The sequence below is a fragment of the Mangifera indica genome, chromosome 15 (genome assembly GCF_011075055.1).
Source record: "Mangifera indica cultivar Alphonso chromosome 15, CATAS_Mindica_2.1, whole genome shotgun sequence".
Taxonomy (NCBI): domain Eukaryota; kingdom Viridiplantae; phylum Streptophyta; class Magnoliopsida; order Sapindales; family Anacardiaceae; genus Mangifera; species Mangifera indica.
Window position 1 is genome coordinate 3323138 of NC_058151.1, and position 19782 is coordinate 3342919.

The following is a 19782-nucleotide window of genomic DNA, read 5'->3' on the forward strand; positions in this document are numbered from 1 at the left end:
CTTTTGAAAATCTTATAGATGATTTTCGTATGGATGTCAATATCCAAACAAATGTCTGAATTTATAAATAATTTTCGTCAATCTTTGGTAAAAGAGAGAGATAAGAGAAGAGAAAGAACGACCAACAGTTAGAAACAACAGATCCTCATCGGAGAAAAGAGAAAAAAACCTTAAGAGAAAATTATTATTTCTCAAACTTTGAGTAAGGGAAAATTGGGAGTTTTTACAACTGTAAGAGAAAAATGTGATAAAATTTTAATTTTTTAAAATTTTTTATTAAATAATGATTTTACCATAATCTTAATAAAATTTTTAACAGAAATTATATCATGGATAGGTATTTAGATTTTTGAAAGTTTGGAGGGTGTGGCTTAGGATTTCATTATACCTTGGGTTTTCGCCTTTTATTTAATTGATTAATTCTAACGTTCAAATTTTCTAGAAGGAAACCCCAAAAAAAAGGGGGTCTTCAAACGCCCGCACATGCACACTCCACGAAATCTAAAGATTATTTTAAAGGGAAACTAAATTAATTATCCATTTTGTCCTTTATTAAGCAAAAATGTCCACTTTTACTATTTCTGAGTAAAAAATGTCCTACTTTTTGAATTATCAAAACTACCATTTACCACATCTATATAAATTTTCTCACTCTCACTCTCATTACATACATTTTTCATATCACTCAAACACTCATTATCACTCTCATTTTTACTCAATATTAATTACTATAGGTTTTGTTCAGAAACAAAAAATTCATATTTTTGAATTCAAATCGAAAAAAATTAATTCGTGAAAAAAAAGTATTTATATGAATCTCAGCATGAAACTTAATTTTATTTGTTAAATCTAATTCGTATGTCATGTAAAAAGGGCATTTGAATATTTGATAATAATTTAGTGATTAAATGAAATGTTAAAAAGATATAAGAGGCAATTTGATATTACACAATGAATGAAGGATTTAAATAAAATGAAAGGAATAAATAGATATATTCTGACACAAAATAATATATAAAGGTGTTAAATGAAATATTAAATAATTATAAGGGGTAAATGAAATGTTAGAAAAAATACTGAGGGTATTTTGATATTAAATATTATAAGAAGGTTTTAAATGAAATGTTATGAATAGATGGATGCATGTTAATACAAAACAACACATAAAGGGTATTAAATAAAATATTAGGTATTTGTAGGAGTTAAATGAAATATTAAAAAAATATGAGAGTATTTTGTTATTAAACATTATAAGATAGGTTTAAATGATATGTTAAGAGTAGATAGATGCATTCCTATACAAGATAATATATGAGAGTGTTAATGTTAGAAATACATAGAGGATATTTTGACATTAAACATTATAAACCAGTTTTAAATGATATGTTAAAAACAGATAGATGTATTTTCATATCAAACAATATGTGATAGTATTAAATGAAATGTCAGATAATTATAAGAGGTTAAATGAAACATTAGAAAAATATAAAAGGTATTTTGATATTAAACATTATAAGACGGTTTTAAATTATATGTTAAGAGTAGATAAAAACATTTCAATATAAGACAATATGCGAGTGTTAAATGAAATATTAAATAATTATACGAGTTTAAATGAAATGTTAAAAAATATGAGAATATTTTAATATTAAAAATTGTAAGACAATTTAAAATAATATGTTAAGAATAAATAAATGCATTTTCATACAAAACAACATATCAAAATATTAAATAAAATGTTAGATAACTATAACGCTTAAATGTAATGTTGAAAAAATATGCGAACATTTCGATATTAAACTTTTTTAGACGGTTTTAAATAATATGTTAAAAACAGATAGAGATATTTAAAAAAATTAGAAGTGATATATATATATATATATCAATAAATGGGTATTATAGATTTTTTTCTTATAAATGTTTAATTTTTCCTAAAAAATTTATCATTGTAGAATTGATAATTAAAACAATTGATTTGATTAATGTATAATTTACTTATAAATACTTGTGTATGAAACGGAACTTATAAAAATCAATAAATTATGTTATTGAACATAAACTATATTTGAAAGATGACCTATAACATTATACATTAACTTATAAAATTCATACAATTTATTGATTCAATAGTATTTCTAAACTAATAATACTTCATCAAGTCAATACAAATAATTACAAGTATCTTTTCATCCCTCTAAACTGAAGAGGTCGTTTACCCTTCCTGTCTCGCTCTGGAGGAGGGCCTTTGTGTTGAAACTAAACAACTACACAGTGGAGGAACTAGTATGGCAGTAGATGTAACCTTTTACCCTATACTCTGACCGAACCTCCTCTTGACAAAACGTCTGCCCTCAAAGCTCTATCACCGGCCTCGGCATAAGTTCTAGGTGGTTGCGCCCCTATCATAACATCTCAAGCTATCTTTGGATCTAGCCCGTACACAAACTTTCGCATACACCCCATTTCTGTGTTAGCTATCTCCGGCGCATACTAGGACAACTGATTAAACTTCATGGAATATTCTTTTACAGAATTTGTCCCCTGTACTAAATTAATAAACTCTTTCGCCTTGATACAATTAACATCGATGCCCCTGTACTCTGCCTCAAATCGACGCCTGAACTCGAATCGTGTCATCTCTAAGGCATTAACCGTCTTTCTAACTAAGTTCCACCATATTCTTACGCCTGACTTGAAAAAGCAGGTGGCATATCTCACTCTCTTGGTCGTCATGTTAAATACAGCTATTACACTCTACTGATTCCAATCATTCTTCAACTGCTATTGGGTCCTTTACACCATCAAATTTTTGAGGTTGATGCATACTAAAGAGGTTGAAAATAGGATGCAACTGAGTCCTCGCTAACGCTGTTGTAGATGCTGAAGTAACCTCCCTCATATCATGTCCCTAGGTTGGTGGCGTATGTGCCGTCTCACTTTCTTGTGTAGGTGCACCTTTGTGCTCTCTCATCATCTCTCTGAAAATCTCTCGCACATCATGTGCACTAAGTGCCCCTTGAGGTCCCGGGGGGTTGTCCCTTCATTCTGGCTACTCTGAAAAGAATCTACTGATGTTTGACTCATAGATCCTGAAAATAAACACATTAATTTCATAAAACTCAATATGTATAAGTGAAAACCTAACTTACAGTGCTTCGCTGCGAAGGTGGTCAACGTGGCTGGAGGATATTTCATCTCTGTGTTACTTTAAATTACTCCATTTTGTTTTAAAAAACATCTTTTAAGTTCTCAAAATCATGTTTTAATACCAACTTGTAACATCTCATCCTAGAATTACTATCTACCCAAGAAGAAATGTCACAAATTAATATCCAAAGCATCTATATTTTGTTTTTTTTTAAAATACTTTTAACATAAATACGTCACTAAAAGTGTTTAAAAATTATTTTCAAAAACTGAAAATCTGAAAGCAAACCAAAAAATATATATACTCATATGAAAACTCATCTGAAAACAAAGAGTAATTATATGTAATTGTACAATCATCTCAAAAAGGTTAAAAGTCGACAAAAATATGCCGCTTTGTGTATGTAATATAAACCAGAGATACCTTGCTTTAGCTAGATCTATTTACACTGACCTGACTGTGCCTCGCAACTACCTCGATCACCTGTACCTGCAATCATGAAAGAAAATGAAGTGAGTGATAAGAACACTCAGTAAAGGAAAAGAATCAAGTAAAATATTTTCTTTCTTGTTCTAACTCACTCTCAAAACTTAACCTCACATCTTAACCTCCATAAGAGATTGAAGAGATAATATAGTTTTTTCTTTACTATTTAGGTCATACTTTATCTCATATAAGATTTATTTGATATTTTCTGAAAGCTAACTATAGAGATTTGACACTTTTCTAAACTCGAACTCTCTTTCTTTCTTTCACTACACCATTTCTAAATATAAATTGAACTCTATTACGAGCATACTCTACTGAGGTTCTATGTCCTACTACAAACGTGTCGTACTACGGATGCGCCCTATACTGCGAGTGGTGTAGTGTAAAGTGCCCATCATAGCTCATAACATGCATACGTGTCTTATATCTTACTATTTTCGCTTCCATCTAAATCTATTCAAAGTTCACCAACCCATATTCTTGGGACAACCCCTAAATCTTGAGTCCCGAATTCCTTTTCTTGTTTTCCTTTCTTTCCTTCTTCTTTTCTTTTTCTCTACTTTCTTTCCTTTCCTTTCCTTTCCTTTCACTTCTTTCTTTTCCTTTACGAAACTGTGAAATTCTGTTCACAACCCTATTCATTTGACAGGACAACCTTCTATTTCATACAAGTTCACAATCCAAACGATTTCTAATTCATACATGTTATATATCATTAAAAAGAGAATTCAAAAAGTTTTCCAACAAGTCATAATAACACTCATAATTCATTAGATAAAACAGTCAAAACGTGAGATGAAATCAATCACAAAAACAAACCCCTCTGTTTATTTGGTAAAGCAGCGCTTGTGGTTTATATAATATTTAACAATCCAAATGATCCCCAATTTATACAAACTATATATCATTGAAAAGAGAATTCAGAAAACGTTCCAACAGACTATAATAACACTCATAATTAATTAGATAAGAGTCTAAAAAGGCGAAAATCGAAAAAACAAAATTAAAATTCAAACTTTATATATTGAAATACCGTAAAATGTTAACAATAAAAAAATTACTAAAAAATCTTTAAAATACAAATTGATTTATTTTAAAATGGTGAAAATAAAAAAATGAAACAAAATTTCAAATTCTATAAGTTGAAATACGTTAAAATATCACCAATCGAAAAATCGTTTGAAAATTTAAAAAATACTGATCGATATATCCTAAAACAACGAAATTCAAAAAACCAAAACTGAAATTTAAAAATACATATCGATATATCCTATAAACAAAAAACCCAAAATATCGAACTGAAATTTCGTCATTATATCATAAAATGTGTCAAAAAAACACAAATAAAAAAATCAAATGTCAAATTCAAAAACTACACATTGAAAAACCTTAGATATAAAAAATATCAATTTACCCCCTCAAAAAATTTCTAATACAAACAAACCAATATTTCTCCTTTGCCTCTCAACAATTTTTTAATCTCTTAACGCCCTTACAGTTTTAAAAAAAAATAAATTTCCCCCCAAACCACGGTTTTCACGACATTACCCACTGTCTCATGGCAAATTTCACAAACACCCCCCTAGACTAAGTGCTCTCCCCCAACTCTCTAAAGTTTTAAAAAATTACTTCACCCCTAACACACAATCAATCTTTCCTGACCGTGGGACAATTCGTTCTGATTGTGGGATCCATTATTCCCATGGACAAGCATCGACTGTTCTAACCCCTTTTCCGATGTAAAAATCGTCGTTTTTACCTCTAATTTCAACACAAATCCAATGTACCTATCCTATAACACAAAATCTCTCAAAAAATTCACTAAAAACAATCAAAAATCAAAACATTTTATGCATTATTCAAAATTAAAACCCTAAAATTTCAAACCGCAAAATCTCCTTCAAATCTCAATAATCTTAACAATAAATTTATTCAAACAACAATAAGAAAGATGTAATAACCTTCTTTGTTATTTTCGATCGTCAGAATACATGAAAATCGACAAAAATTATTTCATCTGTGAAACAACCGTGAGATGACTGTGAGAACGGAAAAATTTTTTGAATTTACACAGTAAAACCGTGGGAAAATTAAGCAAAAAATAAGTAAAATCCTTTAATTTATATATAAAGACAGTTTGGATATTTCATAAAAAACATGACATTTTTTATTACCCCTGATTATTTCGAACAATTTTCTTAGACCCCTTTAATTTCGGCCATTTAATATAATTTTCCTACATGCTCTGCCTAACATTCACAATGTCAATTCGCAACACAATTAATGTGTGTTAAAGTAAATCAACAAAGACCAATTAAACTCATGTACTCTTTGTGTTGAATCCTTTCAATCATTCTTTTCAGACCTAGTCTATCTGTGTGAAACGTAAGAAAAAACCTTCATGAGATCGTATTCTTAGGCACACTTTGATAATTAACCTGAAATTAGAGACAGTATATGAATGACCACTACATACCTAGTAAAAATGCAGCTCAAACATAGTAATAGACGGTGTGAAGATGATTATAGATGCTCAGCCTAATATATCTATCAGCTTTTTCACAAGTAGTTCACCCGTTAGTACAACAATTATTGTCACACAAAAGATTAGTAATGGACAGTGTGAAGAAGATTATAGATGCTCTGCTAATACATCTGTCAATTTTTTCAAAACAAGTTGACCCGCTAACACAACAATTATTGTCATACAGAAGAAATAGAGAGTTGTCTAACCATTTAACAATAATAAGTAAATATGTTATATTTCCCAAGAAAAGAAAATTATGATTTGCTATGGGAAAACATTTTAGCAAGTAATACTCTTCGACAGACATTGATGCAAAAAATGTCATGGCAAAGGTGGCCGCAGCACTCAACACTACATGAAAGTCCTCAACAATTCATTCCAAACATTGACGCAAAATATCAAAAATTACTTCCAGATAAAATAACTTAGGAGAGTTGATATTCCATACCTGAGGAGGGATTTCAAGCTTGAGAAAGAGAGGGCCTAAAATGAATCCTCCACCAATACCAAGCAGTCCAGTACCCATACCAGCGATTAAACCACAAACACAATAAAAGACCACCTTATAAACTCGCTAGTTTGTGGGCATGTTTCCCTTGGATGCAATCCTCCTCTGCCCTGTATACAAGCTAAAAACCTCAAATTAGCATAGAACAGTTCTTGTGTTGGCTATATTATTAAAAAGCAACAAATACTGGATACAAAAATGGTTTAAAAAGCAAAAGAAAAATCTCAACTCAATACAATCATCAAAGAAATTGAGAGCAAGCTACTGCACCCCACAACAAGATTCCTTTGCAAGTAAAAAAAGTTTAAAATCAAAGCCCAAAAATACCTGAAAGTATAACTTACCGAGAATAAATTCTTGCCAACTCCTCCCATACCAATAAAGGAAGGAAACATTTGATTATATGCTTATATGGTTCCACCTCCAGCTTTTTCTTTCTTTTTTCCTTCATCCTCACTCTGAAAATAATTGACCTTCTTTTAAAATATGAACACAAAAAGCAACACCGTTTTCAAAGAAACCGTGCCAAAGAAAAGGAGAGAGCGAAAAAGAAGGAAAAGGGAAGAGAAAAGAAAAAATCAATGCTTTGAGGAGAGAAAAATAAGAAGGAAGAGAATTTATAGAAGGGAACGTGAAAGGATTTTACATAAGCATCAACAATTACGATGTCAATTTGCAATAATACCATAAAAGGGGGTGGTTGACTATAGAACCCAATTGTTATATTTTAATAATATGTAATGATATTTAAATAGTATTCGATAAATTTTTTGCAATAATATTTCTATAAATGGTTCGCTACCAAAAGGGACTCTGGAAATGAATAGTAAAAAGTTTTGTTTCCAGAGATGACTAAAGGGATTCAATTACTCTACCCAGAGAGATTTTAAATGTACTTAAGACTTTTGTAACACCACCTGAGAGTGATAAAAACTGGTTAACCAAACCGGTTTTTCAATTTTTAGAACTGAACTGAATTTTTTATTTGAAAAAAATCATAAATTAAAACCAAACCAATTTAAAGATTAACCGATTTTGAATCGAACTGAAAATACTAACTAACCGATATGAATTTTCATTAACCTGTTTTGAATCGGATTTCAAAATATTATCTTTTTTTACTTTTTTTGAAAATAGGTTTAATAATTTATTAATTTCTTATTCAATTTTTATTAAAACTAGTTCAATTCAATTAACTAGTTTTGAAAAATAAACAAACCGATAACTTAATCGAAAAACAGTTTTTTTACATTTTTGAATCAATGTCTGAGCCGATTTTTCAAATAATCAATGAACAATGCCTAGATAAAAAAAAAGCCTGAGCAACTAATCAGGGCAATGACTCTCTGAACTACACATCAAATATGAGGCAATCTAAGACTTACTATAAACAGGCTCTAACCTAAGACAGTTTATTTCGACGATTCTCTAATCAACATTAAAGAAAAAAAGAACCGTGATATTTGAAGGATTACAGTAGTTCAAGTATCTAAAATTAGCTCCCTTTGGGGTTCACGAGTTTCTCTGAGAAATTTATCTTGCAAAGTTAAGCATAAAAGCAGAAAACTTCCACACATTACGCCTGCTTCATTCACTTTTGAGAGAACAACAGTAACAGAGAACAAACAATAAGGATCAAAAGACAACAAAGTATTAAAAACAGACTGTAACAGCAACATAGAATGAAGCAAGATGTACAGAAGGACAGCATTAAGAGTTGTAACAGTGCAGAAACTAGTCAGATCCATAACCAACAATCAAGATTCATGGAAAAATAAGCAGGACAATAACTAAAAGAACAGCCGATTTATAAGCAAAAAACTTCAGATCTAAAAGCAAAACAAGAGAAACATTGCTGCAACACAATAAAGAGAGCAACAAGAAAAAAAAACGTGAAAATATATCAAGATCTACCAGAAAACTAAGAAGAGCTATGGTTGAGACACTGACCGTTCTGCACTGCACCACATCTTGAACAATGTTATCCTCACCGTAAACATGCCGACAGGAAGGGTGACGCTAGTCTAGGCTCTGATACCATGAGCGAAATCAAGATCAACTTACAAAAACCACATAAAATCAGTAAAAAGATAAAAAAACGAGCACTAGATCTAAGAATAAATGAAGAAGAGAAGAGAGAAGGTAGAGAGAACTTTCTGGATAAAGGGAGACAGATTTTATTGCTTTAAAAATGAAAAAAGCACTGTAGAAGATTTTTACTTAAATGCTATTCTTCTAGCTTCAACAATTACAATGTTAATTTGTTTTTTCGAACGAAGACAGCTCATCTTTGTCTAAGTCGTCTCCGATTGAAGACCGCTCGTCTTTATCTTAGTCATCTCCAATCGAAGACGGTAGGAGAGACCAGAGGAGAGATAAGGGGCGAAGGGAGAACTGCCGACAACCGAAGAAAGAGAAATTGATGCTGGAGAAAGACAAACAAACCCTAGGGGGGTTTTGTCACTTTTCAAACCTTGGGTTGGGGGTAAAATATAAGTTTTTAAATATAAGGGAGGAAATTGTAATGAAACTTTAAGTTTTTACTAAATAACGATTTTACCCTAACATTAATTAAAATTTTTAACAGACAATTGATTATGAGTGGGTGTTTGGGTTTTTGAAAGTTAGTGGATGGGAGTTTGGGATTTCACTGTACCTTGGGTGGGAATAAGTCTTTTGGCCATATCTCTATAATCGGCCTACGTCCAAAAGGGACTATGGGTAATACTGAGTTTTGCTGCAAGAGTAGAGAAAGGCCAAAAAAGATTATTTCCCACTCAAGTTTAAGTGTGTTCTCAAAATCATACTAATAGGTTTGAAAAACCCAAAGTCCCACCTATGACGTTACTGTCGTTAAAATTCTCAATTAAAAGGAGGGGTAAATTTGTTATTTTATTAATAATATTAAAAAATATAAAACTTGTTAACTTTTCCCTCCTAAGTTTTAAAAACTAACAACTTACCCTAACTAAAGTTTTCTAACTTTGAAAAACCACATTTTCTCCCCAAATCTTTTCTTCACCTCTCTGACCACCATCTCCAAAGCCAACGACTTCCACTCTCTACCCTAAACAGTTGGTCAACATACGTAGACAAATTTGGAATGGATCTCTTCGTCAAAGACGAAGAGATTAGTGAGATTTGGACAAAGAGATCCTACATTATCCCTAGAAATCATATCCCAGATTATTAAAAATCACATCCCCGAAAATCATATTTCACATTCATTAGCAGATTATTTTCTTTCATTCAAAGCACAGCCTTATTTGTACAATTTATATTATGTTACCAAAGATATATTAGAGTTTACAGTATATAAGTCATTGCATGTAAAGATTGTATATACAAGTAATAGAAATCAATAATTCTTTCTTACATTTTTCTGAGCTTCTCTGGTTCGCTGTATTGAACCATCTTTGTTGTCTCAGATTTTGGCATGGTATCAGAGCAAGGTTTTGAATTGCTCTCTTTTTTTCCTTCTGTTCAGTTCCAATACAAGGTAGTCTCACTTGCATCCCATTAACCTGCACAAAGAAAAACTGGATTAGATGGAGCCAATCAAAACAACATCCATCGATCCTATATAGCCAGAATCCACTACTGAAACATCACAGATGCCAGCTTTTCGCCTGATTCCTACAAACAAAAATAAACCGGAGCCTGGAGATGTTCTTTATGTTTCGCCATCAGATGGACCAAAACTCGTTTTGATAAGATAAACTTTAACTAGAGCCGAGAATTATGCACAATGGGCTAGAGATTTCAGAAGGGCACTCATTGCAAAGGACAAGATTGGATTCGTTGATGGCACTGTACCCATGTCGTCTGAACCCGACCTTACCCGATTTTGGGTACGATGTAATACCCTTGTTCGAACTTGGATTAACAACTATTTGACTGAGGAAATCGCAGCTAGCCTACCACCTACAGAAGATGTCGGCGAGCTATGGGGATTCATCAAAGATATGTATGGAGCTTTAGATCTTGCAAAGATCTATAGTGTTCGACAAACCTTTGCCGAGATCCGATAAGAAAATCAGAGTGTCACGAACTATTTCAATAGACTTTCCATTGCTTAGAACGAGTTGGACACCGTCGAAGAGTTAATCGTTGCACCACCAGAGGTTCTCAGATAGATTCAACGCGTAAAGGAACGGGAGAGGCTGACGCGGTTTTTTATGGGGTTGAATGAGAGATTTGTCGTTTTCATAAATCATATACTTACCTTTGCAGAGGCGCCATCACTACGACGAGCATATCATCTTGCCTTTCAAGATGAAAGTCAGAAGAGCATTAGGTATGATGAAGAGAAGAGAGCTACTGCCCTCACCGTGTATCAAAGGAAGCAGGCGGCTGGAGAAGAAAAAAAATGAATTAGGGCCACCTCAAGCTTCTAATCTATATGGCAGGATGAATGGACAGGATGAAGTCAAGCGATCCAACGGCTTATATTCGCCCATAGCACAAAATCAGATTGGAACCCAAACTCTTAACAATTTTTGTCAAGCCCTAAACAGTTTCAATAATTACAATCAGCCCCCCAAACAAAAGGGAAAATTATATTGTGACTATTGCAAAAGACATAATCACACCAAGGACACTTGCTGGAAGATGCATGGTCATCCTAGATTCAGCGGAACAAAGGCAAAAGGGCCCACAACAAATCTAGCTACTCCAACTAGTTTGGGATCTATAATAAGACTCTTATCTGAACAATATGATCAACCGATTCAACTTCTAAATCAGATACCAAAGGGCAACGACATCTCTACTTCCTACGCAGGTACGATTTCATGTTTCAATACTTTTATTTCTCTAAATGTATGGATAGTAGATTCAAGGGCTAGTGACTATATAATATATTCCCCAAAATTCTGTACCAACACAAAATATTTGTCTCCTCCAACACCTATTAAATTACCTAATGAGACCACAATTCAAGCCACACAAATAGGATATGTCCGATTAGATAAACTCATACTAAAAAATGCCCTTTGCATACCCACATTCCATTTCAACCTCATCTCAGTTTCCAAAATATGCGCAAACAACAAATGTGTAGTAACCTTTTTACCTACTATATGCGCATTTCAGGACCATTTGACTAGCAATCTGATGGGCTTGAGTAAAAAATAACATGGGCTATACTACTAGACACCAAACCCCAAGACATTTCCTTCATTAAATAAAAATTGTATTATTTCTCCCCACTATAATACAAATCAAATTAATAAAATGTCATTTATTTCCCACCAAAGATTAAGGCATTTGAGTACTATCTCATATCCAAAGTGTCTCATTTGCCCCCTTGCTAAACAAACTCGCACTACCTTTCCCACAAGCACTTCTACAACTACAAAACCATTCCAATTGATACATTAAAACATTTGGGGACCTTATAGTACACTTAATTATGATGGATTCAAATATTTTCTTACCGTCGTAAATGACTTCTCACGTACCACGTGGTTATACCTCATGAACTTAAAGGCCCAAACACATTCTTTTTTCCTAAAATTTGTGTCCATGGTCCAAACTCAATTCCACACAAAAATCCAGCGAATTCGAACAGACAATGCAAAAGATTTTTTTAACTATACCGCTACTATCTACCTTGATTCTCAAGGAATTCTACATGAAAGTTCCTGTCCTTACACACCATAACAGAATGGTACTATGGAACGAAAACATAGACATCTATCGAAAGTAGTCTGTGCCCTCAAACACCAATCCAAAATACCACCTAAGTTCTAGGGAGATTGTGTGGTCACGACAGCCTATCTGATCAATAGAATGCCAACTAAGGTTCTGGGTGACAAAACACCTTAAAAACTTCTCTTTGGCAAAAAACCAGACATCAGGAATTTAAGAGTATTTGGGTGTCTCTCTTACTCCACCAAACTTCCACAAGCAGACAAATTTGACACTCGAGCAACTCGTTGTGTATTCATGGGATATCTTCCACTACAAAAGGGACATCGCCTATATGATATGGCTGTAGACAAATTCTTCATCAGTAGAGATGCCACATTTCATAAAGATTTTTTCCTTTTACTGATGAGATCAAGGACACGACATCCACCGGTTCACCACCAATGACTCACACTGAATTTCTTGAACAAGAGTATGATGTAATTCCATCGTCTCGTAACACTGGCGACATATTGACAAGATCTTACTCTACTCAAGGTGTTGATTCACCTTCACTTATTCTAGATCCAACTTAATCATCCATGGATGTTCTAGCTACTTCTGATGATCCTACACAAGTTCCCTTGAGACGTTCATCACGAACCAAAAAACCTCTCATTTGGAGCATTGACTATGTTTGTATTGTTTCATTTGAACCATATGTTATTTCTCAATATATCAATTATGACAGGTTATCTCCAAAGCACAAAGCATGCATCAGTCACATCTTTGAACATCGTGAACCTAACTCATATTCAGAAGCAGTTCAATTACCTCATTGGCGTCAGACGATGGCAGAAGAACTAGAGGCTCTGTACTTTAACAAAACCTGGGATTTAGTACCACAACCATCTCACAGGAAACCCATAGGTTACAAATGGGTCTTCAAAATAAAACATCGGGTTGATGGTTCCATAGAACGTTATAAAGCTCGATTGGTTGCAAAAAGGTTTACTCAGTAGGAAGGACTTGATTACCAGGAGACTTTTTCACCTGTCATTAAACATGTTACTGTTCGCATACTCTTTGCTATTGCAGCTTCTCATGAATGGTTTCTTCATCAGATGGATGTTCACAATGTTTTTCTTCATGGGGACTTAGATAAAGAAATATATATGGAAGTTTCATCAAAAGTTCACAGACAGGGGGAGAATCTTGTATGTCTACTGCGAAAGTCCTTGTATGGCCTGAAACAAACATCTTGACAATGGAACACCAAGATTACAGAGGCATTGATCAAGCTAGACTTCAAACAGTCAAGACACGATTATGCCTTGTTCACAAAAAGACAAGGTAATTCATTCATATGTCTCGTGGTTTATGTGGATGATATCCTTATAACTGGGAATGATGTCATCGCTATAGAGAAGCTGAAAACTTACCTCCATAAATCATTCAGGATAAAAGATTTAGGATCTCCAAAATATTTTCTAGGAATTGAAATTACCTGATCTGTAGATGGAATCGTCCTTAGCCAAAGGAAGTATGCTTTGGAATTAATAGCAGACATTGTATTATCTGCTTGTAAACCAAGTATCATCCCAGTAGAACAAAATATCAAACTCACCAATCAAAAGTATAATCATGACAACAAAACAGCAGAAGACCCACCATTGCAGAATCATCTCGAATATCAACGACTAGTGAGATGATTGATCTATCTCACAATAACTAGACCAGACATTAGTTATGCGGTCCAGATTCTTAGTCAATTTATGCATACACCAAAGCAGGCTCACATAGATGCAACTCTAAAGGTAATTAAATACCTGAAAGGATGTCCGGGTTTAAGGTTATTGTTTCCTCGAGATAAGAACTTGAAAGTAATGGCTTACTATGACTCAGATTGGGGTACATGTCCCATGACAAGGAAATCACTGACAGGTTTTTGTGTAAAACTTGGGGATTCACTTATCTCATGGAAAACGAAGAAACAATTCACTGTCTCTCTCTCTTCAACTGAAGCAGAATACCGGGCAATGGCAAAGACTACTTGTGAAATAATATGGATTCGTAGTCTGTTAGAGGATCTGGGCGTAAAAATTTCAGAACTAGTTGGACTTTATTGTGACAATAAAGCAACAAAGGATATTTCTACCAATCCAGTCTTTCATGAAAGAACTAAGTATATAGAGATCGACTGTCACTTTGTGAGAGACAAGATATAGGAAGGATTAATAAAACCTTACCATATTCGAACCACAGAACAATTAGCTGATATATTCACCAAACCTTTGGGATCAAAACAACATTTTTATCTTTTACACAAGCTTGGAGTTTATGACATCTACAAGCCACAAGCTTGAGGGGGAGTATTGGAAATCATATCATATCACATCCTTGGAAATCCTACATTATCCCTAGAAATCATATCCCAGATTATTAGAAATCACATCCTCGAAAATCATATTTCACATTCATTAGCAGATTATTTTCTTCCATTCAAAGCACAGTCTTATTTGTACAATTTATATTATGTTACCAAAGATAGATTAGAGTTTACAGTATATAAGTTATTGCATGTAAAGATTGTATATACAAGTAATATAAATCAATAATTCTTTCTTACATTTTTCTGAACTTCTCTAGTTCGTTGTATTGAACCATCTCTGCTCTCTCATATTTGGGCAGGCTGAAATTCAAAACCGAAATTACTTCAATTCTCTTAACTTTTAGTTTGTTTTTAAGAAGTAACTTAAATGACAAAAGAAAAGGGTTTATGTATAAGAAGACATGGCTTCAAGTCTTCTTTGACAATATTTCAAAATCAAATTCTTGACTTATCTAGTTTTGTTGAAATCGCAATCTCTGAACTCAGAGTTTGACTTATTTAGAGTGATTGGTTCCACCTCTTGAATTGATCCAATTTGGATGGGTTCCTCAGTAAAACCAAAAAAAAAAATCCTACTTTCTTTCATCTACGCTTCTACATCACCATAACTTTTAATTCAATGTGACACTAACAATGTTACATTAATTTACTATTTAATTTCTTGTAATTTATGATTACTTTTTACATTTGAGTGCTAATTAAGAGACCTTTCATAAGGTTGGTTTAAAAAACAGTGTGTTTTGAATAAAATCAACATGTTGTGTTTCGGAGTTTATATAAAACAAGGCACAATAGTTGATTTTTTTTTTCAATAAAACTATGAGTAATTATTTTAAGTATACAAATAAATACATATTTGATGTGTGTCATCATATAAGTAATCTTTCAGTGCGAGCTTAATATTCAACACCACTTACAATCCCTAGACAAATGGATTGACTGAGAGGACTAATCAAGTGATTGAAGACATATTGAACACATGTTATTTGGATCACAAAGTGAGTTGGGTTGAGTTGATTCCATTGGTGGAATTCGACCACAAGAATAGTTATCAAGCGATGATCAAGATGATTCTATATAAGATATACGTTATTCAAATTTTTATGCAATCAGGAGAAGGAGGTGAATGTGTTTTAAGGAAACTGTATGTTACACATGGCGCTACTTTTAACTTAGTTGGCTTTAATTATTCTTTACCAATTTTTTGCACATCATGTTGAATGTTCTCCCACTCTCAATCCTAAAGTCGGATTTTTATTTTGAATATGTTTGCATTTTAATTTTGTTAGTTATATATGTTATATTTTTTATTTGGATTACTAAAATAAAATTTTATCAACACTCAATTAGGAGGGGCTAAAGAGAGGGGAGAGTGGGGAGGGAGGCTTTTTTCGGACTCTCTGGAAGAAATCTCATTTTTCGTTGAGAATCTGCCATTTTTTATTATCTCCTTTGCACGAGATCTTCCTAAGCCATAAAAACATTCTCCGAATCCTATTCAAAAGTCTTTTGATAATTTATTAAATCTGTTTTTATAACGGTTAAAAAAAGTAATAACACTACAGTAAATATAAGTTTTGCTTAAACAACTAAACTACTCTTACCACAATTTTCACGTAAATCTCCTAATAATTTTGTTATTACAAAAGTGCATATTCCATCATCAATTTTTACAATGTCAATTCACAACACAATTACTGCATACTAAGTATATGTACAAAGAGTATAAAACCCCATGTACTCTTTGTGTTGAATCTTTTCAATTGTTCTCTTCAAGCCTAGTCCGCCTGTTAAAGAAAAAAGAAACCTTAGTGAAATTCTATTATTAGATACGTATACACTCAAAATAACAATAAAACTACATGTATCTATTTTGAGTATATATTTAATGTATATCATTAAGTAATTAGATAATTTTAAATTAAAATAATATTCAATTACATGGTGACACATTATATATGTAATCATTTACATACATATAATATTACTTCTCAAATAAATAACCTGAAATTATAGTCTAGTAGCCATTACATACCTAGTGATAATACGGTCGCAAACATGGTGATCGACAACGTGAAGATGATTAAAGATGCTCTGCCTAATACAACGATCAGCTTTTTCATTACAAGTTGACCTCCTAAAGCAGCAATGACTGTCACGCAGAAGAAGTAAAGAGCTGTGTAATCATTTAACAATAGTAAGTAAATATGTTATATTTCCAGGGAAAAGAAATCTATGATTTACTAATAAGCTATACCGTAAGGGATGGGAAAACGCTTTAGCAAGTAATACTCTACGACACACATTGATGCAGAAAATGTCATGACGAAGGTGGCTGTGGCACTTGACACCTACATGAAAGTCCTCAACATTTCAATCCAAGCATGGATGTAAAAGATCAGAAAATTACTTTATGATAAATTAACTTTGAGTTAGAGAATAGTGTTTAGGGGTGGATAGGAACTGAGTCGAGCCTAAATACTCCTTAGTTCGAGTTTAGTTCGAATAAAAAATTATTCAACTCAATTCAGCTTAAGTTTGACTCGAATTCATATTTTGAATCAATTATTCGAATTCATAGCTAGGTTCAACTTGAATTTATGATTCAAATTGATGATTTGAATTTGTGACTCATTGACAAAACTATATCGTTTTACCCAAATAATATATAAAATCACCAAATCGAGCCACGAATTTGAACTATGAATTCTAGCTTATCTAAACAATGAATTCGAACTAAATGGAACCATTAATTTAAACTACTTATTCGAGTTATATATTCAAACCAAATCGAATCAAACACTTCTTAGTTCGAGTTTTTCTAACTTAAATTCAATTTGATTTTGAATAAAACAAATTCAAATCAAGTTAAACCGAGCCAACTTCTAAGACTAAGCTAGCTCAGATCAAATCTAATCCTAATAGTATTGATAATCTATACCTGAGGAGGGATTTTGATCTCGAGAAATAGAGGGCCTAAAATGAATCCCCCACCAATGCCAAGCAGTCCAGCAACTATACCAGCGATTAAACCGCAGGCACAATAAAAAACTAGTTGATATACTCGCCAGTTTGTGCCCAAGTCTCCCTTCGATGCAATCCTTCGCCGCCCTTTGTACAAGCTAACAGCCTCATATATGCTAACTCCACCGGCTACTGGTAGCTGTAAGATGTTTAAGATCCAGTATAGTATAGAACAGGTTGTTGTGTAACTCTGTGACCATAATAGTTATAAGTTCATTTGAATACATAAAAACAATATGAAATATACATTAAAAGGTAAATAAATACATTTATTACAAAAAATATATATATATATATATACCGTAGCAATTTGCAGTGCAAGGATGATAACCCAGACACCAACAAGTAATCCGAACTCTTTCCAGTAAATATTATCAAGAACAGATGACTGATGAAGTTATAGATCAAGTTAGTATTGAAAATTCTTTAAACGCAAAAACTTTGCCCTTTACAAGCCTCCTTACCTTCGATCTTTTAGTTTCCTGGGCTTCTTTTGGGGCTGTGTTGTTTAAAGACTCAGGCTGTAATTCGAATTCTTCTACTTGATTTCCAATATCTGATGAAGAATTAACTAAGCTTGAAAGATAATTTTCAACACACACCATCAAACAAAAGCATAACTCAACTTACCCATTAACTCCGAGCTTTTAGTAGCCTCCTGAGGAATTAGAATCAAGGGATGAAAGGTTAAAAGGGAAGATGAATCAAAACATGAATTAAATCCCTGTAAATTGACATTACAAATAAATTTTTCATAGAGAATGATACGATAGATTATTAACTACCTTTTTTGATTGGGTTTCCTTTTTCCATGTTTCAATTCCTTTCAAGAATGCCTTAATAGACAAGCCTGCAGCTCAACCGTGTCTAGTCAGGATGTTTACGCAAACTGAAAACTTAAAGAAAATTGCATTTTAAACTAGAAATACCTGTGAATAGAATAACAATCAAAACTGTGATCAACCAATCGGGAAAAATCACATTGAAAGCAACTCCAATACTGATTCCAACCATCAGCATTGGTTGAAATAAAAGTGCAAGGTCATAATCGATGATAGGTAGATCGAGTGTCGGATGTCTTTGCCTTAGATTGTAGAAAACTGTAGCTCCTGCTGCACCCGTGATCATACCTGACCAAACAAAAACAATTCAGCCTGCAAAACCATTCTGGAAACTCGGTTTTAACGCCTTTAACCTCTTGAGATTGAATTCACCATTAAAGGGTTGGCTTATTTTACATTTTGAGAGTGCTGCTGATGATTTTGTATCGAATCCAATGATCAAAGCAAGCATAGGAACATATATGCCGCCGCCACCAACACCTCCTACACTCCCAGAAGCTGCTCCAAGGCATGCAATTATGCTACCCACCACAATTCTCCACCCAAATTCCATGTCCTATGAATCAATTTTTCCAATTACTATAAACCATTTCATCAAGTAAAATACAAAGCATGCATATACAGCGTATTATCACTTTAAACATTGGATATTACAGGCTTAAGAAAGATAGAAAAAGGACTTACTGGCCAGACATGTTTGTAACCTGACCGAGTTTTCTGAGAAGTTTTCGTTTCTTGAGCTATGGCTTCTGCTGAAGCAGAACTTAAAACAAATAAACCAACCAAAAATGCTACTGTTAATCTCATACTCTCCTCTCTTTCAAACAATCAAACTATTTTTAGAAGGAAAGTGAAAGAGATTGAAAACGAAAATTTTTTAGTTGCTGCTATTTGTAGGATTTTTTTTTTTAAATTAGGGTTTTATTAAATTTTTAAAAATTTTTTAGTTACACTAGAACAAAATTCTTTCGGCATTGTCTACACATTCATCAATGTGATTAATAATAAATATATAATATTGTGATTAATATTAATTAATATATAAATATCATTCCTGTGTGTTAGTCTAAAAAGTTTAAACACGTCAACTTGTGACAATCACTTCATCAAGTTTGCACGATAAGCTATATATATTTTTGACGTAAAAACAAGGTTTATGAAAACATTTGATTCATTTGGATGGATGAAGAAGAATGATAAAACATGAGGAGATTTATTATC

The 19782-nt window shown here is 32.9% G+C and overlaps 1 protein-coding gene and 1 long non-coding RNA gene across 7 annotated transcripts; both read right to left on the reverse strand.

Moving 5' to 3' along the window:
- Positions 1–2060: 2060 nt before the first annotated feature.
- Positions 2061–8847, reverse strand: LOC123198355. Of its 4 annotated transcripts, none has more exons than XR_006498001.1 (5): positions 8623–8847; positions 7017–7130; positions 6613–6782; positions 3602–3637; positions 2061–3089 (listed from the first exon to the last, which is right to left on the reverse strand). It is a non-coding gene; the product is annotated as an uncharacterized LOC123198355 (long non-coding RNA). The 4 variants fall into 4 exon arrangements; XR_006498003.1 differs by having other exon boundaries at positions 3572–3637; XR_006498000.1 differs by having other exon boundaries at positions 2061–3637.
- A 7343-nt stretch (positions 8848–16190) lies between these two features.
- Positions 16191–19452, reverse strand: LOC123198277 (sulfite exporter TauE/SafE family protein 3-like). 3 transcript variants are annotated; one of them, XM_044612954.1, is made up of 11 exons: positions 19246–19452; positions 18958–19117; positions 18649–18849; positions 18505–18569; positions 18350–18377; positions 18184–18275; positions 18021–18107; positions 17637–17909; positions 16953–17046; positions 16731–16847; positions 16191–16482 (listed from the first exon to the last, which is right to left on the reverse strand). In XM_044612954.1, exons 1-11 carry the CDS (start codon positions 19366–19368, stop codon positions 16400–16402), a joined length of 1323 nt encoding a protein of 440 aa, XP_044468889.1. In that variant the 5' UTR covers positions 19369–19452; the 3' UTR covers positions 16191–16399. The 3 variants fall into 3 exon arrangements, with proteins under 3 accessions (XP_044468889.1, XP_044468888.1, XP_044468887.1); XM_044612953.1 differs by having other exon boundaries at positions 16731–16871; positions 18184–18257; positions 19246–19451; XM_044612952.1 differs by having other exon boundaries at positions 16731–16871; positions 19246–19450.
- Between the last annotated feature and the right edge of the window lie 330 nt (positions 19453–19782).

Coding starts and splice junctions, on each gene's coding strand:
- LOC123198277 (XM_044612952.1), bottom strand. CDS start 19,368: ATGAGATTAACAGTAGCATTTTTGGTTGGTTTATTTGTTTTAAGTTCT. Junction 19,118..19,245: donor GTTACAAACATGTCTGGCCA/GTAAGTCCTTTT, acceptor ATTGATTCATAG/GACATGGAATTTGGGTGGAG. Junction 17,047..17,636: donor AGATCAAAATCCCTCCTCAG/GTATAGATTATC, acceptor ACTTTCATGTAG/GTGTCAAGTGCCACAGCCAC.